Source organism: Salvelinus alpinus, chromosome 5 (genome assembly GCF_045679555.1).
Source record: "Salvelinus alpinus chromosome 5, SLU_Salpinus.1, whole genome shotgun sequence".
Taxonomy (NCBI): Eukaryota; Metazoa; Chordata; class Actinopteri; order Salmoniformes; family Salmonidae; genus Salvelinus; species Salvelinus alpinus.
This window is the reverse complement of record NC_092090.1, coordinates 63000207-63025225: the sequence shown is the minus strand read 5'-3', so window position 1 is coordinate 63025225 and position 25019 is coordinate 63000207. Positions and strand designations below refer to the sequence as shown.

At 42.1% G+C, this 25019-nt stretch overlaps 1 protein-coding gene across 8 annotated transcripts; it reads left to right on the top strand.

Annotated features, from left to right (window-relative positions):
- Positions 1–1447: 1447 nt before the first annotated feature.
- On the top strand, positions 1448–25019 carry LOC139576460 (RING finger protein 122). 8 transcript variants are annotated; one of them, XM_071402609.1, is made up of 9 exons: positions 1448–1760; positions 5359–5497; positions 5879–6975; positions 7144–9667; positions 18027–18122; positions 18268–18424; positions 20153–20240; positions 20535–20617; positions 22188–25019. In XM_071402609.1, exons 5-9 carry the CDS (start codon positions 18095–18097, stop codon positions 22300–22302), a joined length of 471 nt encoding a protein of 156 aa, XP_071258710.1. In that variant the 5' UTR covers positions 1448–1760; positions 5359–5497; positions 5879–6975; positions 7144–9667; positions 18027–18094; the 3' UTR covers positions 22303–25019. The 8 variants fall into 8 exon arrangements, with proteins under 8 accessions (XP_071258710.1, XP_071258711.1, XP_071258708.1 ...); XM_071402611.1 differs by lacking the exon at positions 18027–18122 and having other exon boundaries at positions 1449–1760; XM_071402610.1 differs by lacking the exons at positions 5879–6975; positions 7144–9667.

Sequence of the window (25019 nt, the reverse complement as noted above, 5' to 3'; positions counted from 1 at the left end):
GAGATCTTCAGACCCATTGTGAGGCCCATTTCTTTTAAGGTATCTGTGACCAACAGATGCATATCTGTATTCCCAGTCATGTGAAATCTATAGATTAGGGCCTAATGAATTTATTTCAGTTGTCTGATTTCCTCATATGTAACTAAGTAAAATCTTTGAAATTGTTGCATTTTGTGTTTATAGTTTTGTTCAGTATAGTTCCCACTATTCAAAGTTCAGCAGAGAAAGTTATTATTTTCCTAACACTGTCTGGCTGTATAATTATTATATGTATAATTATAAAGTCAGAAACCTGGAGAGAAACCAGGCTCTGATGGCTGTGCCAGGTGGAGATAGTACATGGCCATTAAGGCCAGATTATTCTTCAAGATGTTCAAACGATCATAGATGACCAGCAGGGTCATTCAGAGGTCGAGACAGCAGATGCAGTAGAGAGAGAGTTAAAAACACGTCTGATGAACAGGTCAGGGTTCCATAGCAAAAGGCAGAACAGTTGAACCTCCCTTTAGAGATCTGAGACATCATGATGGTTTGGAGGTCTGAGAAATCTGTCTTATAGGGGAGTCAGTAAAAATATGAAAGAGGGTGAAAAGCTTCAAGTTCCTCGGCGTGCACATCACTGACAACCTGTACTCTGCCCTGAACTTTAGTCACTGTTACTACCTGGCTACCACCCGGTATTCAGCCCTGCACCTTAGAGACTGCTTCCCTATGTACATAGTCATTGAAACTGGTCACTTTAATAATGTATACATACTGTTTTACCCACTTCATATTAGAGCCCTTTTACGGGCATGCCCGTGAGGTTCAGGCCCTACCCTACCCAGGCCCAATTTGCTTCTGCTAAATGTAAGACCTGGAATGACCGAAATCAAAAATAACTTCCTCTGTTGGAGAGGAGCAGCTAATGGAGAGGAGCACCGAGCTGTGCGCTCTGCATGGCGGCTCTGAGTCTGTGAGTATCCATAGCATTGGCTCCACTTGTGCTGCTCTGCTCAATAAAGAGACGAGAGAGCTGTTAGCTACTTTTCGTCACTCAATTCCGACAAAATTCAAGGAACCTTATTATTTTCTGTGAAATAATCTCTCCTGTCTTATATTTGACGAGGTTGAAGCTCGTTTGACACCATGTTATGATCTTAGTCAGATATGACTGTACTGCATAGCAGAGCATGAGCAGATGGCTCAGCTTCAAAATGTTTATGAACAATTTAGTGATACCCAAGCCCTGACCATACCCTAGTTATTGATGAAAGAACAGGCCCTACCTGGTCCTAACCTGATGTATAATGTCGGGGCCCATCGGGCTTGGGTCGGGTATTGCAGCAGACAACCACATCGGGTTCCACCCCTATCCGCTAAAAACAAGAAGCGGCTCCAGTGGGCACGCGATCACCAACCCTGGACAATTAAGAAGTGGAGAAACATTGTGTAACTGACAGTTAGACTTACAGGTTATGTCGTTGTTTTGTTTGAATTGTTTACGTGTCCGCTGTGCGGGGAAATGATAAGACAAGCGGAACTACGTAGCTAATAACTGTTGTAACGGGGATTCTTATTGTAGCAACACACTTTTGGAGGGAAGGCAATCCCGCGCTGTGTTAGCTAAGTTTTCATGTCATCGGGTGTAGTTCATAAAGTTTGAAGCGTATATGTTAGGATGGTAACGTTATAATAATTAAGGATGAAGCGTGAATTCATGCCAGGAATAATAAGTGTGAAGTTTGATTTCCTCCCTTCTGTAATAAGCAGCCAATGAGGTATTTTTCCTTTATTCATGTGTTTCATCTAATACTGTTATAGCGCCGGCTAAAATGTTTATGTATGTAAGCACTTCAGCGTTATACCAAGCTAATAAGTCACTCATAAGATAAGGTTGTAAGAGTGTGCTTAACTGTATTTTTCATTTACTTTATATTTCTCACGGAAGGTGATAATTCTGACTAAATCTACAGAATAAAGCCGCCAGTTAAAATCAAGGAACGGTTGTGCTCGTGGTTACTGGAGGGAGCTATACATTGCCTGGAACATGACAGCGAGTTCACTTTACTTGAGTGGCCTGCGCATTGCCCAGACCTCAACCCAATAGCGCATCTTTGGGATGAGATGGAAAGGACTGCTCACAGCATAAATGTACCGCCATCCAATCTGCCATCGCTTCAACATGGACCAACATCCCTGTGGAACTTTTCCCGACACCTTGTAGAATTCCACAAAGAATGTAAGGAATTTCTGGAGGCAAAGTATCCTGTACTAGATGGGTCTCCCTAAAAACAGTCCACTGAGGGTATACTAAGTACACCAAACATTAGGAACACCTTCCTAATATTGAGTTGCAGCCCCTGCCTTTTGCCCTCAGAACAGCTTCAATTCTTTGCGGCACGGACTCTACAAGGTGTCGAAAGCGTTCCACAGGGATGCTGGCCCATGTTGATTTCAATGCGTCCCACAGTTGTATCAAGTTGGCTGAATGTTCTTTGTGTGGTGGACCATTTTTGATATACACAGGAAACGGTTGAGCTTGAACAATCCAGCAGCATTGCAGTTCTTGACACAAACCGGTGCACCTGGCACCTACTGCCATACCCCATTCAAAGGCACTTAAATATTTTGCCTTGCCCATTCACCCTCTGAATGGCACACACACACAATCCATGTCTCAATTGTCTCAAGGCTTACAAATCCTTCTTTAACCCATCTCCACCCCATTCATCTACACTGATTTGAAGTGGATTTTAACAAGTGACATCAGTAAGGGTTCATAGCTTTTACATGGATTCACCTGGTCAGTCTGTCATTTAAAGAGCAGGTGGCCTTAATGTACCAGTGTATATTTATATTCTGTACTCTGACATTGCTCGTTCTAATATTTCTTCATTCCTTTTTTTGTTGTCTATTTTTAGGTGTTACTGTACTGTTGGAGCTAGGAACATAAGCATTTTGCTACACCCACGATAACATCTGAAAAATATGTGTTGCCATCAATACAATTTTATTTTGATTTGAAGTATACAGAGTCAGGGGAAATTAGAGTGGTGCCCATCAGGCACCACTCTACTTCCCCCAATATAAAGTTATATGCAGTTATATGCATTGAAACAACAAAGAGGAATTCGGCCATTTTGTATCCCAAACTTTGTCTCTCAAGAGGTCTATACCAATATTACATCAAAATAACTGGTTGAACATTAGCAGCCCGTAGCTGTGCATGGCTGATCCAAAATGTGATTTTTCAAAACTTAACCTTTACAGCTTTCCATCAGTGCCTGTTCTCCTCTCCAACATGTAGAAATTGAGAAATGTACTGTATTTTGTTTTTATGTGATTGCAAAACAAATGTATCTGATATAGAATGATCTTTCGTATCGTCTGAGATTCCTAAAGATTGAAAAGCAGCCACGGTCACCCCCCTCTTCAAAGGGGGAGACAATCTAGACCCGAAATGTTACAGACCTATACCCATCCTGCCCTGCCTTTCTAAAGTCTTCGAAAGCCAAGTGAACAAACAGATCACCGACCATTTCGAATCCCACTGTACCTTCTCCACTATGCAATCTGGTTTCAGAGCTGGTCACGGGTGTACCTCATCCACGCTCAAGGTCCTAAACGATATCATAACCGCCATCGATAAAAGACAGTACTGTGCAGCCGTCTTCATTGACTTGGCCAAGGCTTTCGACTCTGTCAATCACCGTATTCTTATCGGCAGACTCAACAGCCTTGGTTTTTCAAATGACTGCCTCGCCTGGTTCACTAACTACTTCTCAGATAGAGTTCAGTGTGTGAAATTGGAGGGCCTGTTTTCCGGACCTCTGGCAGTCTCTATGGGGGTGCCACAGGGTTCAATTCTCGGGCCGACTCTTTTCTCTATATATCAATGATGTCGCTCTTGCTGCGGATGATTCTTTGATCCACCTCTATGCAGACGACACCATTCTGTATACTTTTGGCCCTTCTTTGGACACTGTTAACAAACCTCCAAACGAGCTTCAACGCCAAACAACACTCCTTCCGGGGCCTCCAACTGCTCCTAAATGCTAGTAAAACTAAATGCATGCTCTTCAACCGATCGCTGCCGCACCCACCCGCCCGACTAGCATAATTACTCTGGACGGTTCCGACTTAGAATATGTGGACAACTATAAATACCTAGGTGTCTGGCTAGACTGTAAACTCTCCTTCCAGACTCACATTAAGCATCTCCAATCCAAAATTAAATCTAGAATCGGCTTCCTATTTCGCAACAAACCCTCCTTCACTCATGCTGCCAAACATACCCTCGTAAAACTGACTATCCTACCGATCCTTGACTTCAGCGATGTAATTTACAAAATAGCCTCCAACACTCTACTCAACAAATTGGATGCAGTCTATCACAGTGCCAGCCATTTTGTCACCAAAGCCCCATATACTACCCACCACTGCAACCTGTATGCTCTCGTTGGCTGGTACTCGCTACATATTCATTGCCAAACCCACTGGCTCCAGGTCATCTATAAGTATTTGCTAGGTAAAGCTCTGCCTTATCTCAGCTCACTGGTCACCATATCAACACCCACCCGTAGCACGCGCTCCAGCAGGTATATTTCACTGGTCATTCCCAAAGCCAACACCTCCTTTGGCCACCGTTCCTTCCAGTTCTCTGCTGCCAATGACTGGAACGAATTGCAAAAATCACTGAAGTTGGAGACTTAAATCTCCCTCACTAACTTTAAGCGTCAGCTGTCAGAGCAGCTTACCGATCGCTGCAGCTGTACACAGCCCATCTGTAAATAGCCCATCCAACCAACCAACTACCTACCTCATCCCCATATTTGTTTTTCTGCTCTTTTGCACACCAGTATTTCTACTTGCACATCCTCATCTGCACATATATCACTCCAGTGTAAATTGCTCAATTGTAATTACTTCGCCACTATTGGCCTATTTATCTCCTTGCTTCATTTGCACACACTGTATACATATTTTTTTATTGTGTTATTGACTGTACGATTGTTTATCCCATGTGTAACTCTGTGTTGTTTTTGTCGCACTGCTTTGCTTTGTCTTTCCAGGTCGCAGTTGTAAATGAGAACTTGTTCTCAACTGGCCTACCTGGTTAAATAAAGGTTAAATATAATTTTGATCTATCCTGCAGCCTGCTGTTCATCGGAGGTTCATCAAATCTGTAGATGTCAGACTTTGCCAGGGTGGCAGAGATCTTTTACGTGTTAGAGGCGCTGCTAAGCAAAGCTGGCTTGTCTGTCTAATGCTCTTTTTGCCTCTTTGTCCATTTTGATTGTCTGTCTGTTTACCATCAGTAAACATCTTACATGCTCCAAACACTCTTTAATAGACCTATGTGTTCTCCTGTTTCAGGCCAATGAGGCTGGAGATTCCTTCCCTATCTGGGGCACATGTCTGTGGATGCAGCTGTTGACTTTTCTGATGGCTATAGAGAACCTGCTGACCAAACCCACAGCTGAGAAGATGGCCCTGCCCCTGAACCTCACCACGGGTATGGCCCAGTCCTTTCACACCTCTATAGGGGAGTCAAGTGCTAGGGATAAGGTCAAGGTATACGGTTTGGGACTTGGTCTGAAGACTTCCACATACTGCACATTTTAAAATCCACCACTGGGGGGCAGGGAATACAAGCTTCAAGTTTAGAGATGCTTCTGATCAAGACAGAACAAAGAGTAGTCTTATGCCAGGATCTCAGTGAAGCTCGAGATAAACTACACCCTGACAACTCCCAACACTCATTGCAAAACAGTTTCCATCTTCATAGAGTGCATTTATGCTTCTTCTGGGCTGATTCGAGAGGACTGATGAATTCTCTCCCCATGGTTGCAATTCAAAAAATATATTTGAATGTTTCGTTCCCCTTTCCCCGCAGAAGCCCATTCCAGTCGAATGTACAAGGGGTTCCCCAGTGATGTCAGATAGGCATTATCCCAAGAAGCTTTAACAGAGAATGTTCACCATTATGGAGTGACCATGAAGGTGTAATCAGACTTTAAATGAATACTTTTTCTTAGTATCTCTTTTGAATACAATACGACTGGTTTTGACTATCAACTCCCCTGCTTATCACCTTTTCTTACAGACATTCAAGGAAAATGAGATCCTGCAACATTTCTTGTCCACAAACAAGGCTAAGAATGGTGCCATCTTTGTCTCAACCATAGAAGGGAATCAACTACAAGTACAACTACAGTTTTTTAAATAGGCCTTTAACAGATCATACATAGTTTTTTTTAGATAAAGCAATGTAAATCAATGTGGGCTGCATAATCTGTACGAACTATGCTGCACAAATGAATTGTTAGTATTACAATATAATAGTTTTATAATAGTGTAATAACAGTATTGCTCTAATGGCTCACCAGGAAGGACATCTAAAGGAATGAGCATAAGCAGCCAGGTCACCTGTGATACAAATCAGTATTTGACCTACATCTATGTCTGAGGACGTCGGGAGATGATGTCGAATCATTGCCACTAGGGGCAACAGTGAGCGCTGTTACCTTCAAATAGTTTTCGGTTTTGCTCGGGCATTGTGTATGGCGGATGGGCGTAAGCATCTGCCTCTGATTCCAAAGGTTGCAAGTTTGAATCCAGCAATAGAAAGTTGTTTTTGATATTTTTGTTTTAAGCTTATCCCAAACCTTAACCCTTACCTTAACCATGCGGAGTCAATGCCTAACCTCAAGATTTCAGAGTTAGTGCCCAAACTTAACCTTAAACACTTTGAAATTTGACGTTTGAGAAACATGGATGAACGTCTAATTCTGACGTGAGACAGGGAGAGCTTGTTGGTCGTAAGGTAATGTGAGCTCCTGTGTTGAGTTTGGAGTGTGTTTCTTCCTGGGAGGACTTACCCATTCTATGGGATCCAGTGTCATCCTGAGGTTAACCGTTTCCAGTGGGACCCCAACCTAAACTTCCCCTACTCCTCAGACGCTGTACATGTGGCCTCCTTCTTCAATGAAGGTGGGTAATCACACCTCATGAAGTTGAATCGTTGTGTCCTTTACAGTCAGCCAAATACAGTGTATTGCACATGTTATTTCACGAGAGTGTAGTGTTATCTTGTGAGGTATAGTAAATTGCAACATTTTCGCCTTTTGATGCACAATAAAGTTCTATTCTATGTTAAAGGAAGGAGAAATTTGCATCACACTCGACCAGCCTGAGGAAGATGCCATGTCGCTCATATACAACTTCACACCAACCTACCCTGGCAACTTCACTGGATAAGAGCAGATCTACTTCTGACATGTTGTTGTTCTGCCCTCACAACTGTATCATTAATCTAAATGTTATGGGATGTTATGAGAAGTTTACAGTGTGCACTAATTATAGGCTGTGACATGTTCATATCTAAAGTCAGCAAAAAAAGAAACGTCCCGTTTTCAGGACCATGTCTTTCAAGGATAATTCGTAAAAATTCAAATAACTTCACAGATCTTCATTGTAAAGGGTTTAAACACTGTTTCCCATGCTTGTTCAAGGAACCATAAACAATTAATGAACATGCACCTGTGGAACGGTCGTTAAGACACTAACAGCTTATAGACGGTAGACAATTAAGGTCACAGTTATGAAAACTTAGGACACTAAAGAGGCTTTTCTACTGACTCTGAAAAACACAAAAAGAAAGATGCCCAGGGTCCCTGCGCCTTAGGTATGCTGCAAGGAGGCATGAGGACTGCAGATGTGGCCAGGGCAATATATTGCAATGTCCGTACTGTGAGACGCCTAAGACAGCGCTACAGGGAGACAGGACGGACAGCTGATCGTCCTCGCAGTGGCAGACCACGTGTAACAACACCTGCACAGGATCGGTACATCCGAACATCACACCTGCGGGACAGGTACTGGATGGCAACAACAACTGCCCGAGATACACCAGGAACGCACAATCCCTCCATCAGTGCTCAGACTGTACACAATAGGCTGAGAAAGGCTGGACTGAGGGCTTATAGGCCTGTTGTAAGGCAGGTCCTCACCAGACATCACCGGCAACAACGTTGCCTTTGGGCACAAACCCACCGTCGCTGGACCAGACAGTACTGGCAAAAAGTGTTCTTCATTGATGAGTCACGGTTTTGTCCCACCAGGGGTGATGGTCGGATTCGCGTTTATCGTCGAAGGAATGAGCGTTACACTGAGGCCTGCACTCTGGAGCGGGATCGATTTGGAGGTGGAGGGTCCGTCATGGTCTGGGGAGGTGTGTCACAGCATCATCGGACTGAGCTTGTTGTCATTGGAGGCAATCTCAATGCTGTGTGTTACAGGGAAGACATCCTCCTCCCTCATGTGGTACCCTTCCGCAAGGCTCATCCTGACAGCATGACAATGCCACCAGCCATACTGCTCGTTCTGTGCATGATTTCCTGCGAGACAGGAATGTCAGTGTTCTGCCATGGCCAGCAAAGAGCCTGGATCTCAATCCCATTGAGTACGTCTGGGACCTGTTGGATCGGAGGGTGAGGGCTAGGGCCATTCCCCCCAGAAATGTCTGGGAACTTGCAGATGCCTTGGTGAGAGTGTGGTAACATATCACAGCAAGAACTGGCAAATCTATTGCAGTCCATGAGGTGAAGATGCACTGCAGTACTTAATGCAGCTGGTGGTCACACCAGATACTGACTGTTACTTTTGATTTTGCCCCCCCCCTTTGTTCAGGGACACATTATTCCATTTCTGTTAGTCACATGTCTGTGGAACTTGTTCAGTTTATGTCTCAGTTGTTGAATCTTGTTATGTTCATACAAATATTTACACATGTTAAGTTTGCTGAAAATAAACACAGTTGACAGTGAGGATGTTTCTTTTTTTGCTGAGTTTAGTTTTAGAAGTGTTTATGGAAATTGTTATGATCACTTTTGTATTATCTGCATAATTGCACCACATGAAATTCTGATTTTCCTGTAGGCTGTATGAAGCCCTAGCCTCAGAACTTCACTCACTGCATGGTGGTTTGTTTCACTTATGGGAAGTAGGCCTACTTTGACATGAGATTGCTGTCGGCAGTAATTGATCTTAATGTTATGATTGCAACCTTCTCACACAATCTTATAACATTGCTGCGATCCCGTCACAACACAACGACGCCAACAGACGGGGTTCCAACCGTGGTTCCCAACCGGACCAGGGCATGTAGCGATTGGACCATCTTGATGTCTATCGCGTTTGATGTCTATCGCGGGGGGGGGGGGTTTCGGAATAAGTGATCCAGTGTTCTCCACTCCACAGATGCTGTGTCAGATTGAAGACGCTTGGCGAAATATCCAATTCATGAAGGATAAATCACTGTAAACCTATTTAATTGAACTGGAGAAGGGTGAATTTATTTTCGTAGATGGCAACAATACCATCTCAATGATGAACTGCCGCGTAAATGGTTGCACCATTTAACTTTTCTTTTTTTTTTTACGCCAACGACATTACAGATAGCCGGCATTTAGCGCAATAGTGTGTTTTTTTATTGGATCTAGGTTCAAATTGTCTCTTTTTGCCTGAATACCGAATCATAAGGTGATTTGAAAACAGCCAACTGCAGATACGGATAGGCCCCACCGCCACTTCGTAATATAAACCGTTTGTTGATTTAACACGAATCCATTCTCATCCAGGACCACCTCCTGTGCATTAATGCACCCGTTTCAGTGGTGTAACGGTGAGCGTTAATTTCATTATGTAGCCTATCACTGGGCATCTGATGTTGACCGAACTCTGTGTTTAATGCGAAGACCTAGGTATGCCACAATTATTTCAAGGGTTTATTAGACTATTTTGTAAAATCAGAAAATAAACTGCATTCTATTTGGGGTAGACATTTGGATTTGACAATAATTAATGAGATTGCAATATTCTTTTGTAATACAAGGCACTGTCGTTTAAAAAAACATTGAATTAGCCTACGTTCCCTGGAACTGTGTAGACGTGCTCTCCCTTCCCTCCCACTCCCAGGCTTCCTCATGGTCCCAAAACCTTGTAATCTGGATTGGAATGATTTTAGCAGCCTATTTTAAATTGTTGAAATTGAGTTAGGGTAATTGAAGCCCTGGTCCACAATAGGCTATTTGGGTCACAATGGAATCCTATGGCTTTCCAGTAGGATTGGTTACATTTAAATTGCAACATGTATGCAACATTTCTATGCAGAAATCGCTCCGCCATTTCCTGATTGTAGTTCACCTAATTTAAGTTTATTTAAAAAAGCAAGCAAGTATAGTGTAGAGAATCATTGTACCATTTTAAACCGCTATGAAATATATTTTCCATAACCAAAGATATTGTATTGTCAGCCGTTTGAAGCTGGTGAACAAAACCGAAAGTAAAAGATGCAAAAATGAAATGTAAGAATGGAAAGCATAGAAATAGCACACAGAACAGATCTACTGCTTCTTAGACTTGCTTTCCATGAGAATGACACAGTGGCGGTCAGTGCCATTTAAGATGAGGGAGGATGATTTTTCTTTTCATGAGCATGGCCTTATTTCTATTACAGCATATTGGATGACTCTCATTCATATTCCATTCGCCCAGTTCAATATAACAGCGATAGGTTTAGGCTACTACATGAAAGTTTACAATGTAGGTGCCCAGTTCAATATAACAGCGATAGGTTTAGGCTACTACATGAAAGTTTACAATGTAGGTGCACACAGGTCGACAGACAAATTTGAGGTCACACACAGTGACGCATGGACAAACCGTGACATTCAATACCACCTTGCACACTATTGCCTGCATCTAGCTGATATAGGGTGTAATCATTAGTCCAACAGTTGCAAACAAGTTTTTATTGGACAAATTCAGGTATGTTTATCCCTGTTTTGTTCCGTTTGCTTCTGTTGAATTTTTTTTTTTTTTATAGAATCGGCGGAATGAATACACCCCTGATCAAGCGTAAACACAGTTCACTTTCATAGCAGCCATGTTGTATTCCTTGTCGCATCTATGCACTCTCCCCCTCTCACCTCTTCCTTTCACTGGTGGACTTTGATGCACAACACATCAGCTGTATGTGACCAGGCAAAAAAAATGTTTCAAGCCAAACCGCTACACACAGCCTACATCATTGTCACCATATTTGCTAAAGTAACATCATAGTCAGCATAGCTAATATAACTGACATGTTAGTAAACCTGCTACAATCTTGCAGTAACGTTAGTATACAGTCAATAAGCAGTTACACCAGCGGGCCCCGGTGGCAATACATTAGCTTACCTTGACTTGGAAGAGTTCCAGTGTTGTGTTGGAAAGTCATAGGCAGCTAGCTAGCTAACATAGCATCCATCTATTTGAGCAGGGTGTTTCAATAGGCTAAACTAGCTAGCTGCATTTGCTAGCTAAGTAAGTGAAAGTTTAAAAAAAAATGACTTTCTTGTTTCTCAATTTTGTAATAAATGTGTTTGTTTAAAGCTGTTCAACTATTGTCTTTCTCTGAGTCAACTACTCACCACATTGTATACACTACAGTGCTAGCTAGCTGTAGTTTATGCTTTCAGTACTAGATTAATTCTCTGAAACTTTGATTGGGTAGACAACATGTCAGTTTATGCTGAAAGAGCTCTGATAGGTTGGAGGAGGTCCTCCGGAAGTTACTGTGTAAGTCTATGGAAGGGGGGTGTATTGAAGTCAATGTATCCAGAGGAGGACAGAATCTAGCTGTCCTCTGGCTACACCATGGCGCAACCCTACAGAGTGCTGTTGAGGCTACTGAAGACCTTCTTTGCAAAATAGTGTGTTTTAATCAATTATTTGGTGGTGATTATATTTAGTATATTTTTTTAATGTTTTACAATTAAAATGTTTATGAAATTCACTGAGGGGGATGGTCCTCCAATTCCTTCTCTGAGGAGCCTCCATTGGAATGACTGATCTATAACTCATAATTCTATGTGAATTTGGTCAGGTCCCACAAAAGGTTACATATTGCAGCTCTAAACTGGTAGTCATTTTACATGTTTAATCTATCAATCAATTATTTATTCACACACTCATATTATATTTATGCAGTGCACTTGCTATCGACTAAAGCTCTTAGGGGGCCACTCAAGTTGGGTTTGACATGCTATTGCTTTTTCAATAATTAACCCCTTTATTATTTGTCATGTAATCTAATTGCTTTCTTATTAATGCTGTTTGCTTGTTTGTTCATGATCCTTGCCACATTACTGCAACTTTCAGGTAATCTCCTTGATCTTTTAAGAATTAACTGTGGTGAAATTCAAAGTGGTTTGGTTGGAGAATGAAGATGCTTGGAATTCACACCTTTTATTCAGACTCACTGGTCCATCCAGTGTTTGGCTAGTTCAAGTATTTGTAAATGTTTTCCATAAAATTAGCTTTCTAATTTGATCATTTATTTAAAAAAATATATAACTATATATTAGTGTGCACATGTTATTCTGATTTGACTTGGACTGAATGTCATGCCTAGTTGACCATTTTAAAATAGATGTATTTTTTTTTTTTTTACTTGATTCTTATGTAAAGGCTCCATCAGGGTGCACACTAGGCTCGTTTGGTCTGCTCTGAATATCATGCCAAACACTCCTGACAATATCAGAGTTGTTTCCCATGGACTTGCCATGACTTTTCGTGACATTTACTGATTGAATTCCTGGAGGCGAAGTTCCACACTCAGTAAGAGCTCCAGTTAAGGCCTCTCTTCAGGACCCTATACAGTAAGAGGTATTGTATTAGCCTGGCTGACGTGACACACAGGGTGCACGGCAAGAGAGAAGTCAGAGGATGTTGAGTTCGGTATCATCCAGACTAGTACTGGATCTCCAGAGCCATAATATCATGACAATGACAAAAGAGCTGGAAGTGGAAACAGACTGGCAAAGTGTATCCTCATTCTGTAGGTCAGGAGATTAGAATTGCATACAACAACAGGCCTAAAATGCATCTGTGCACAACATGTTACATACGACCAGGAACGATAGGATACAGAAAAAACATATGCTATTAAATTGACTGATACCATTACACGTAGCTACTAGTATTCACCATCAGTGGCTGTATACAGCTGGTATAGAAATTCTAACATGCCCCATAAATGAGAATAGTTATGATCGGAAGATTTCTAAGAGCAGGTCCAGAGGATGGAACTTTGACATCCACCATGTGTCTATGCTTGTGTCTGTATAGTGTCTAACATTTCCTCTACACAGACTGACCTGCGTTTTGGTTATTGGTGTTTGTTGTCGTCCGTTTATTTGTCTTGAAAACCAGCAGCACAGACGAGTGCTTGTGTCCATATGAGCTGATTAATATTTGGATTGAAGCTTTGATTGTAGGAGGCAGCAGTACAGACTTTGTGTCAGTGTAGTTCTTTAACCTCTCATGAAATGTACAAAAGTCATTACCACCCAGCACCCAAGCTTTTGCCGTTTATGAAAATGTTAATGGTGTCTTGCACACTTATGGCTCATTGAGAAATCCGCTCAGTTCAGAATGAGGACATTAGTGCCAACTAGGGCACAGTTCTAGATTTATAATGTTAGAATAGAGGAGAAGTTCTGTTGGAGCAGGGGGACAGTTTTAGAATGAGACTGTTAAAGCAGAGTTCTCTCTGCATCCGCTGGCTCTGGTGCCATGGCAATGGGGTGCCTCTGGCGAGTGGCAAAATAGGTCATTGGTCATGGGGGGCTCCTCTCATGAAACAGTAATTTAGCTAGTGTGTACGCACACAGACTCACACACACACACACACAGAGAGAGAGGCATTCATATATGACCCACATTCAAGTCTGCGGAGGAGGCACAAGTGATGTTATCAACTGTGAACAGATATGAATACACAGACAAGAACACTATCTGTTTAGAGCTTTATCTCTCTCCGTCCCTCTCTTTCTCTCTCTTTACTCCCCCACCCCGCCCTTCATGAAGCAACCTCTGATTATACACACACACACACACACACACAGAGGGCCATTTCTAATATACATTCCCTAAACAGAGGAATAAGACCGTAGCCCTGTATTCACAGCTTTCTCTCTCCACACACACACACACTAATGATATATCCTCTCATTCTCTGTTAGTAATGTGTGTGTGTCATCATTATTCATAGAGATGTAATGTACAACGGCTGGATGAGTCACTTTGTGTCTGTTCAGAACTAGAGCAACCTATAACTATCTCTCCAGTTTCTTACTGTTCCCTAACATTCTCCACTCTCCTTTGACATGTCCACACACGATGAGACTGCTATGACTACACAGAAACGTTGTCACGAGACTAACCAGAAACAAAGACGATCAACATGGTCTCGTTCACGACACTAAGCCTAGTCCACCTAGAATTCAGCTGTAGAGGAGATACTGGAGCTGGTGTACGAGTGAGTGAGTAAGGGAGTGTGTGGTGTGTGTGGAGGATTAGACAGACATCACAGTGTCTGCTATTGATTGCTTCCAGCTGAGTCGAGTAATCTGACTGGAGAAAATAATCCTGAAACACCAAACCTTTCAGTAAATGAAGGATCGCCTCTCATTCTGAGTAAATGAAGCCAAGAGGCATGGATATTGATTCCAATCCATGGAAGTACTATGAGAGAGAGAGAGAGGGGGGTAGAGAGAGAGATTTCATTGTTGTATTCTTTCGTTGAAGAGTTATTCTAAATATCAGAGGTCAATTAATCCAATTCAAGGAACAAAATGAAATCCCTGATTAATTAAACTGCTAAAACTGATTCTGCACACAATTAGGCTGAATGAATATTTACCTATTGCGTGATGTGAATTGAAGTGGCTCTAGTTCAGACTTACAGACAGGGGTCATGTGACCTGGCTCACACAAAGACCTCTCTGTCAGCCTGTCCGTGTCTTATTCATTCTCCATGGTCAACCTTCCTCTCTCCCCCACAGTTACTCCTGTCTTCCCCTTCCTCCTGTCTAACTTCCCCACCTCTCACCCCGCTACCTTTTGAGCTGGTCATCGACTGGCTTGAATACTACATACAACACACACTTGAGAAGCTGCAGAGAACACACACACACACACACACATGGGTGGACCAACCTTCTCTGCATGGATTTAATTGGTGAGAAAATGTGCATAAAAATATAATAAAGAAATTCTCATGACTCTTATTTCTATGTAGATGTGTGTCTTTGACGAGTAGGTGTGTAAGTAGTGAGGGGTTATTGTGAGGAATGGGGGCATTGTAAAGGTCTTTGTGTTTCTGTTAAAGGAAACGTCACTGTAGCAATTAAGGGGGAAAGGCCAGAGCACTACATCCTCATTTGTTTTGAGCAAATTCATATCTTCCTTCATCCTCTTGACATTCTAAGTGTGCCCAGACTCATTTTTCATTGTTGATAAATCAGATAGTCAGATTGTATATTCACTTATTAACATGGTTTATTTTATGGCAAAACAAGAAAGGAATTTTAATTAATTGAGCAGCTTAAATTGCCTGTTTATCAATGACATTATCTCTTCTGTTCTCTGTTTTATCAAATGTCCTATTGTGAGTCTTAGACATCAGGTTATGCCTTGTATAATATAGACCAGTTGCCTAGATACCACTGTGTTGTGTATTATCTATGTAGTTATGTAGCAAGTCTCTTAACTTTACCTCCAATAAAAACTTAGTAGAAAAACCTTGTTTCAGTCTGGGAATGGAACAGCTCAAGGTCTACTGTACCATTATCTTGGAGCGGAGATGTCTGGAAACTGTCACGTTTTAGCCATGATGTATTTCATTGTAATTTATTTGAGAGACAGCCTGTGTGTTTGTCTCTCTCTCTCTCTCTCTCTCTCTCTCTCTCTCTCTCTCTCTCTCTCTCTCTCTCCCTCTCTCTCAATTCAATTCAAGGGGCTTTATTGGCATGGGAAACATGTGTTAACATTGCCAAAGCAAGTGAGGTAGATATTATACAAAAGTGAAATAAACAATACAAATTAACAGTAAACATTACACATACAGAAGTTTCAAAACAATAAAGACATTACAAGTGTTATATTATATATATACAGTGTTGTAACAATGTACAAATGGTTAAAGCACACAAGTTAAAATAAATAAGCATAAATATGGGTTGTATTTACAATGGTGTTTGTTCTTCACTGGTTGCCCTTTTCTTGTGGCAACAGGTCACAAATCTTGCTGCTGTGATGGCACACTGTGGAATTTCTCCCAGTAGATATGGGAGTTTATCAAAATTGGATTTGTTTTCAAATTCTTTGTGGATCTGTGTAATCTGAGGGAAATATGTCTCTCTAATATGGTCATACATTGGGCAGGAGGTTAGGAAGTGCAGCTCAGTTTCCACCTCATTTTGTGGGCAGTGTGCACATAGCCTGTCTTCTCTTGAGAGCCATGTCTGCCTACGGCGGCCTTTCTCAATAGCAAGGCTATGCTCACTGAGTCTGTACATAGTCAAAGCTTTCCTTAAGTTTGGGTCAGTCACAGTGGTCAGGTATTCTGCCACTGTGTACTCTCTGTTTAGGGCCAAATAGCATTCTAGTTTGCTCTGTTTTTTTGTTAATTCTTTCCAATGTGTCAAGTAATTATCTTTTTGTTTTCTCATGATTTGGTTGGGTCTAATTGTGCTGTTGTCCTGGGGCTCTGTGGGGTGTGTTTGTGTTTGTGAACAGAGCCCTAGGACCAGCTTGCTTAGGGGACTCTTCTCCAGGTTCATCTCTCTGTAGGTGATGGCTTTGTTATGGAAGGTTTGGGAATCGCTTCCTTTTAGGTGGTTGTAGAATTTAACGGCTCTTTTCTGGATTTTGATAATTAGTGGGTATCGGCCTAATTCTGCTCTGCATGCATTATTTGGTGTTCTACGTTGTACACGGAGGATATTTTTGCAGAATTCTGCATGCAGAGTCTCAATTTGGTGTTTGTCCCATTTTGTGAAATCTTGGTTGGTGAGCGGACCCCAGACCTCACAACCATAAAGGGCAATGGGCTCTATGACTGATTCAAGTATTTTTAGCCAGATCCTAATTGGTATGTTGAAATTTATGTTCCTTTTGATGGCATAGAAGGCCCTTCTTGCCTTGTCTCTCAGATCGTTCACAGCTTTGTGGAAGTTACCTGTGGTGCTGATGTTTAGGCCGAGGTATGTATAGTTTTTTGTGTGCTCTAGGGCAACGGTGTCTAGATGGAATTTGTGGTCCTGGTGACTGGACCTTTTTTGGAACACCATTATTTTGGTCTTACTGAGATTTACTGTCAGGGCCCAGGTCTGACAGAATCTGTGCAGAAGATCTAGGTGCTGCTGTAGGCCCTCCTTGGTTGGTGACAGAAGCACCAGATCATCAGCAAACAGTAGACATTTGACTTCGGATTCTAGTAGGGTGAGACCGGGTGCTGCAGACTGTTCTAGTGCCCGCGCCAATTCGTTGATATATATGTTGAAGAGGGTGGGGCTTAAGCTGCATCCCTGTCTCACCCCACGACCCTGTGTGAAGAAATGTGTGTGTTTTTTGCCAATTTTAACCGCACACTTGTTGTTTGTGTACATGGATTTTATAATGTCGTATGTTATAGACCCTCATGCCAAATTGAGTCGAAGGCTTTTTTGAAATCAACAAAGCATGAGAAGACTTTGCCTTTGTTTTGGTTTGTTTGGTTGTCAATTAGGGTGTGTAGGGTGAATACATGGTCTGTTGTACGGTAATTTGGTAAAAAGCCAATTTGACATTTGCTCAGTACATTGTTTTCATTGAGGAAATGTACGAGTCTGCTGTTAATGATAATGCAGAGGATTTTCCCAAGGTTACTGTTGACGCATATTCCACGGTAGTTATTGGGGTCAAATTTGTCTCCACTTTTGTGGATCGGGGTGATCAGTCCTTGGTTCCAAATATTGGGGAAGATGCCAGAGCTAAGGACGATGTTAAAGAGTTTTAGTATAGCCAATTGGAATTTGTTGTCTGTATATTTATATTTATATTTATATATATATTTGTATCTCTCTCTCTCTCTCTCTCTCTCTCTCTCTCTCTCTCTCTCTCTCTCTCTCTCTCTCTCTCTCTCTCTCTCTCTCTCTCTCTGTGTGTATCTGTAGTTTCTCTGCTTGACTTGTATCAGAGGCGGACACAGCTGCAGCACTGGCAACCCTGACCCTTAGCTGGGATGGCAGGTTCTTCCCAGTTGTGTGTGCGTAGGTAGTCTAAACCCTGCATTTATTCCCTCTTCGACATGCCTCTGAACTCTTGGCACTGTACATGTCGCCTCGTAATCCTTTTCACTGTGACTGTGCTGAAAGTGCTTCCATGTTCTCAACCCTGTTCCCACCCCCTGTGTAGGGTGCTTCTGTGGTCTGGGCCTGGTCTACTCCGACAAGTCGTGCACCATGCCTCCCATAACCTTCCAGGACCTGCCCCTCAACATCTACATGGTCATCTTTGGAACAGGCATCTTTGTCTTCATCCTCAGCCTCATCTTCTGCTGCTACTTCATCAGGTGAACTTTGTACAGAGGGGAATAGACTAGATCAGAATAGAATAGTGGGTCAGAAAGCCTGTTGGAAGCAAACAGCAGATGGGGGTAAGAGTGGGAGGCCAGACATGTACACAGACATGATGCAGCTGCACAGAGTGGTCCACGTGCTCACCTCTGTGATACCTTTTCATAGAGAGAGAGAAGAAGAGAGAGAGAGAGAGAGCGGTGACAAGGTCACCAAGTGAATACAGGGGTGAGGAGAGAGAGAGAGAGTGACCTTTTCTTCTGTTGACAATGAACTCCCTGATTTGTAAGCCGAGGGGATGATTGTGTCCGAAGGACAGGAAATAAGGCGGCAGGAAGCTGCCTGCCACAGTGTAAGGAAAGACGTCACTGGAGCAAGGGGAGCAGGGTTCAACATAACGGTATTATATTTTCTGTATTGTTTTATGGTGGAAGACTAAAGTATATTTGTGCACAACATTTGAGAGAAATAAGCTTTTTGGAAAATTCTGGGATCTTTTATTTCAGCTCATGAAACATGGGACTAACACTTTACATGTTGCGTTTATATTTTTGTTCAGTGTAGTTCGTAGTTCTACACACCAGAGGAGAAAGGGAGGGAGAGAGGGTAGTCAATAGAGAAATTTTGATATTGCTCTGAAAACTGTGTTAATACTTTTTGAGAAAGTGTGAGAGAAAAGACTGTTACTTAACTGCCATTTTGAATTTGAACTCATAAGAATTCTGATTGGGTATGTGATTCTCTGTATGGCCATGTAAATATTTACCTGTAGCTAACGGATCACATTGTCAAAGCCAAATTGTTTACCACACACACAGACACTTTTTCCAACTCAGATCTTTACCATTTAGTTAACTGTGTCTGTTATGATGGTTATTTTGTGGATCCTTGCCATGGCTGTGTTTTTTACACTGGTACACGTGCCTGCATGTAAACAGCCCAGCAAAACACTACAGCAGTTGTTTTGATCAGTTTATTGTTATTGTTGATTACTGCTAACATTGCGCCATATACAACAATGTGAGGATACTTGCTCTATATGCATGGAGTTATATATCCCAGGACTAAAATAATGTAGTGAACTGGGGGAAAGGGTGCATGAGGGGTCTTAGATATTTCTTAGGACCTAATTTACCTTCATGGCTAAAGTGTAAAGCCATGGCTAGAGTGTAAAGCCACAAAGTCAAACCACAGGATGCATGGGCCAGTGTTTCAATTGGGAGTTGTCCTTAGGTGGGATGGAAAGGCCTTAATGCTATATTCAGAGATTTAATTTGTATTTATTTAACCTTGATTTAACTAGGCAAGTCAGTTAACAACAAATTCTTATTTACAAGGACTGCCTACCCCGGCCAAAACCTAACCCGGACGACGCTGGGCCAATTGTGCGCCGCCCTATGGGACTCCCAATCATGGCCGGTTGTGATACAGCCTGGAATCGAACCAGGGCTGTAGTGATGCCTCTAGCACTGAGATGCAGTGCCTTGGACCGCTGTGCCACTCGGGAGCCCATCATTTGAAATGGAAACCAGTGTAATTAATTTTCGACTGGTGGGATTGAACCTTTGCTGCTCCAACCAATAAAAGCACCAATAAAAGAACAGTGATTGATTTGAGTTCTGTGTCTCTAGGGGACTGGGAATGCTTGTACAAAATATTATTGCTAATGATATACAGTAGACCATCTCTAAATGGTTGGTCTTTGTGTGTTTGTTCACCCACAGTAAACTACGACACCAAGCCCAGGGTGAGAGGTTTGGCTACAGAGAGGTTGTTTTAAAAGGAGATCCTAAGAAGTTGAATCTCTATGGGGTAAGAATACTATATCCACCTTATGCTATTGATTGTGAATAGGTATGATGAGGTTTGTCTAAATCTTAATAGAGGGACATAATCAAACATATATCTGATGCCACCTCAACCTCTCCACCTCTCTTCTCTCACCCTTTATTCTATCTCGCTCTCTCTTTCTGCCTACCCTTTTTTCTGTCTCCTCTTTCTTCCCTTGCGCCACTCTCTGCCCCTCGTTCTCTTGTTCTCTCTCTCTTGCTTTCTAAACCTGTCCTATCCTGTCTCTTCTCTCCTCTGTCCGTGTCACTCTCACAGCAGACGTGTGCTGTCTGCCTGGAAGACTTCAAAGTCAAAGACGAGCTGGGTGTGTTGCCATGCCAACATGCCTTTCACAGGAAGTGAGTACCAAATTGGGAGGCAGGAGGTCAACATCCATTCATTTCTACAGTCAGCACACAGCTCTTGTGGGTTTTGAATGGAGTGAATCCACTGACATACCAACAGTTATTAAATGTTTCCAGGTCACAGGAAGACAGTACTTGCCTGACTAGACAGGTATCTCTGGTAATGATTGCTTTAGGGCAGGGATGGGCAACTGGCGGCCCGCCCCTTTTTGGAGGTCCCTCGGATCAATTTCCCTAAAATTTGGAACTCAGTCAGTCTCAACATACTGTTGTGAGTTAGAATAGTAGAATACACAAGGTGAAATTTGGTTGTGCATCAGCAGTTTTTCTCTTCTTATGTCAGTCACTGACAGTCAGTCAATTAGCCCATATCAGCTAACATTTTTTTGATTGCTAAGTTAGTTTAGCGGCCAGGTATTTGAACTTGTTATCATGGTCGAATTACCGGCTGGGGGGCCCGCATTAATTTTTGTTTGTCAGTCTCACTCAGATATCATAAAAATGATGATGTGGGTACGCAAATCAGCGAGCAATTGCGGCCCCTCATAATAAGTTCAGATATTTTGTGGCCCCCACCGCCGTCAAAGTTGCCCATCCCTGCTTTAGTGTATCCCATTTCAAGCCCTTTGATGTGAAACATTGTTTTTATTTCTCAGATATTCTCTCTTTCTCTGGGATTCCCTTTGTGATGTAATTAATTACACATAATTTTTCAAATGCACCCTTTGTGATGTCATCCATTAGACTGAATTTTACAGGTGCACCCTGTGTGCAGCCTGGTCTAATAGACTAGACATAACATAGTAAATATAAATCCGGGACACTCAAATTAGTATGATATGTTACGTTTAGTATGGTACATAAGACAGATGGTTACTTAAGGCAAAAACGAACGTACGGTCGTTGGATGGGGGAGATTATACTTTGAACGTCTAGCAACCCAAAGGTTGCAAATTTGAAACTCATTACGGACAACTTTTTAGCTAATTAGCAACTTTTCAACTACTTACTACTTTTTAGCTACTTTGCAACTACTTAGCATGTTAGCTAACCCTTCCCCTAACCCTAACATAACCCTTTTAGCTAACACTTCCCCTAACCTTAACTCTAACTCCTAAACTTAACCGTAACCTTAACCCTAACTCCTAACCCCTAACCCCTAGCCTAGCTAACATTAGCCAGATAGCTAACTTTAGTCACCTAGCTAGAATTTGTAAACATATCATACGTCTTGCAAATGTGTAACATATAGTAAGTTTTGCATATAGTAAGTTTTGCAAGTTTCGTAACATATAATACAAATTGTAATTCATCCGAAATACGTGATGGACGTCCACAAATGAATACTTATCATACTAAATTGAGTGTGTCGGATTTACATACAGAATAATATAAAATGGAACCAGGTTGCTCTGTGATGTCATCAATTATACTCAATATTATATATGTATCCTTTGTGATGTCGTCAGTTGTACTGACTTTTGCAGATGTATCCTTTGTGATGTCAACAATTAGAATTACTTGTAATGTTTAACAAATTATACAATTTCGGTGTGTTTCTCAGGTGTCTGGTGAAATGGCTGGAAGTGCGCTGTGTGTGCCCCATGTGTAACAAACTTATCGCAGGACCCCCAGAACAGCGCCACAGCATAGGAACACTACTGGACGAACTGGTGTAACCATAGCACCCAGCACGGAGGGGGCTCTGCAAGCCGATGTAACCTAGCTCTAACAGGAAGAGAACACTGTTATCTGGTGTAACCTAGCAACCAACAGAAAGTGGACGCTGTTATCTGGTGTATCCTAGAAACCATCCACAGATTACTGTGAAATGGTGTAACCTAGCTACCACCTGGAGAGGACTATAAGAACTGCTGTTACCTAGCAACCAACACAGAGCTGCAGACAGGAGTCTACACCACACTCTGTCTAATCTTGTTCCCAGACACTTCCGCCTTAATGCACGAAGAGTCTGGTGGACCAAAGCGTCAAACTTGGCTTTTGTTAGCAAATAGAAAGGCCAGGAGAAACTCCTAGCGCATAGGCATTGGCTTAATCTACCAACCAATCATCTCACACAGCACCTTCCACCTAACCCTCTCTCGTACGTGTCTTCCATACGTGTCTTGCCTCCATTCGGAGTCACGCCTCGCAGTCGTGTGATTCGCTCAAATTAAATGATGACTAATACTTTACTCAGTATGGTCACTCCTATAGAATTCTATGGTCACTCCCACTAAGGCCAACTTTGAATCATTGGTATCCCAGGCGTATTTGTGCTGTGTGCAATAGCATGGGGACGAGGTTTTACACTCCGTCTGACAGAATATCTCCATACCCACATGTCACTCTTTCTTTCTCTTTGTCTCTGACTGTCTAACTCTTCCTCTGTCTCGCTTTCCCCTTTCCTCTCACTCACCCTCTCTCTGCTCCTGTCTTTCTGCCACTCTCTGTCTTTCTTTCTTTCTCCCTCTCTTCTGTTGTCTCTATGCTCTTTCTCAACCTTCTCTCTTTCCGTCTCTTTCTCTCCCTTACTGCCTCAGAGTCCCACGCTAGTTCCAAAGTCAGAAAGAGGGGAAACCTCCAGACTCTCCAGTTGGGAGAGCGGCGGAACAGGCCGGTTGACATCAACGTGTGAAGACGAGTGGCACTATCAGAACCATGGGGTTGAGAAAACACACAGGGATGTTCTACCGGCATGTTGTGTTTACCTGTGTGTTGTGTGTGTTCTATGTCACACAGAGGAGTCTGTTTGGATCACTTGTTATAGTTCTTGTTCATAACATATGTATACCATGTTTGTTTTCTATTGTTGTACATGGCTCAAGGGAATGTGAATAATGTGCATGACCCTCTCACAATTTCTTTTTTGGTTTAATGACAGAAACGTGTTATTTTTTCAGAATGTAGACGTTGATGTTTTGCACTCTAACACTCTGACAAGTTTTTTGGAAACCTATTACCATTCTACAGTACAGCAAATGTAGTTAAAGACTATTCTCAACAATATATTTGTGGAGCGCAGGTGGTTTGGTGAACCACCTGAAGACTTGTTTTAGCTCCCAGCATTAACACCTAGGCTTTAGCTCAGTAGTCTATTGTGGACCTGAGATATGCAGACAGCCTGGTTTTGACACCTAGCCAATCACATTGATGGATTGAGACATATAAGAAATCAAAGGCACTACACCTGCTGTTTTCTTTCGTATTACTGCTGTAGTAAAGCTGTAACGTGACTTTCATAAAGCAAAGGGTTCTTCACATTTCAATCAAGTTACAGTAGAGTTTAGAGAGTTTCACTGTTTTTGTGTGATTCTATCTCAAGAACAACTCAGCCACATGGAATACATTGTATACTTTTTGAATAATATGTTTTTACATTTCTTGACGGTGGCGTTCAATGGCTCCTTTTCACACATTTCTGTGGAGTAATCTGTATTTTAAAACGGTTTTACCAGTTGAACACAGACCAAGTAAGCCCTGCCTATATTGAGCACAAAAGCACATTAACACTCCCCTATAGTCTCTGTATTAAGAATGGACTGAATGAATCATCGCTTTGTTTGATTACACTTATGTAATGTGTGACTGTGCCAATGAAGTACAGCACAGTATTGACCGTGGGATGAAGACAATTATAAACCCGGGTAGAGTTTATAGAGTTTGATTCCTGGATGCTGATTGGCTGAAACAGTATTTCAGCCATGAGTATATCAGACAATATGCCACGGGTATGACGCAAAAATACTTGTTTACTCTTCTAATTATGTTGGTAACCAGTTATTAATAGCAGTTACTGCCCAAGTCTGTTTGGGATATTACAACAAGGAACACTTTTTTTCCCCTCTCAGACATTGCACGCACGTTAGAACAGCAGAATATGTGCTGCAAAAAAATGTTGCACTCTGTTCGAAGCTCTCACCTCCGTTTCATCCACAAAACAAAAACAATAACAAAGGTGCCGGGGCGAACAGTGGCGCTGTTTCCCTGATGCGGATTCCATCTTTAAATATAGCACCCCCTACAGCACCTACAGAGATTTGCTTTTTCCCACACCAGCCACATTCCACGTTTTTGGTGTGCGTCAATAAATATGACTTTAATAAATGGAGGGGTTTCCCCTTCATCTCAGTTTGTTACTTTACAAGTTGTTTATGTCTTGACTATTTTGTGTGCGTGTGCGAGTGCATTTGTGTGTGGGAACTGAGCACCCCCCTCTGGTAAAACCGAAGAGTAACATCTGAAGTCTTATTTCTGTAGGTCACTTGTGGTGACATGCAGCTCTGCTACTTTCCTATCCTACATGTCATCTCTAAATCTGAATATGTCTTTATTTGAACAAAAACTCTTTAATAATGGTCTTATCAAAATTAAACAATAATCACTCTTGGACAAA

What these genes read in the sequence shown, in the direction of transcription:
- LOC139576460 (XM_071402606.1), top strand. Translation starts at nt 5,407, where the DNA reads ATGCAGCTGTTGACTTTTCTGATGGCTATAGAGAACCTGCTGACCAAA. An exon ending in GCCCCTGAACCTCACCACGG is followed by an intron (nt 5,498 to 18,267) that starts GTATGGCCCAGT and finishes CCCCCTGTGTAG; the next exon opens with GGTGCTTCTGTGGTCTGGGC. An exon ending in CAACATGCCTTTCACAGGAA is followed by an intron (nt 20,618 to 22,187) that starts GTGAGTACCAAA and finishes TGTGTTTCTCAG; the next exon opens with GTGTCTGGTGAAATGGCTGG.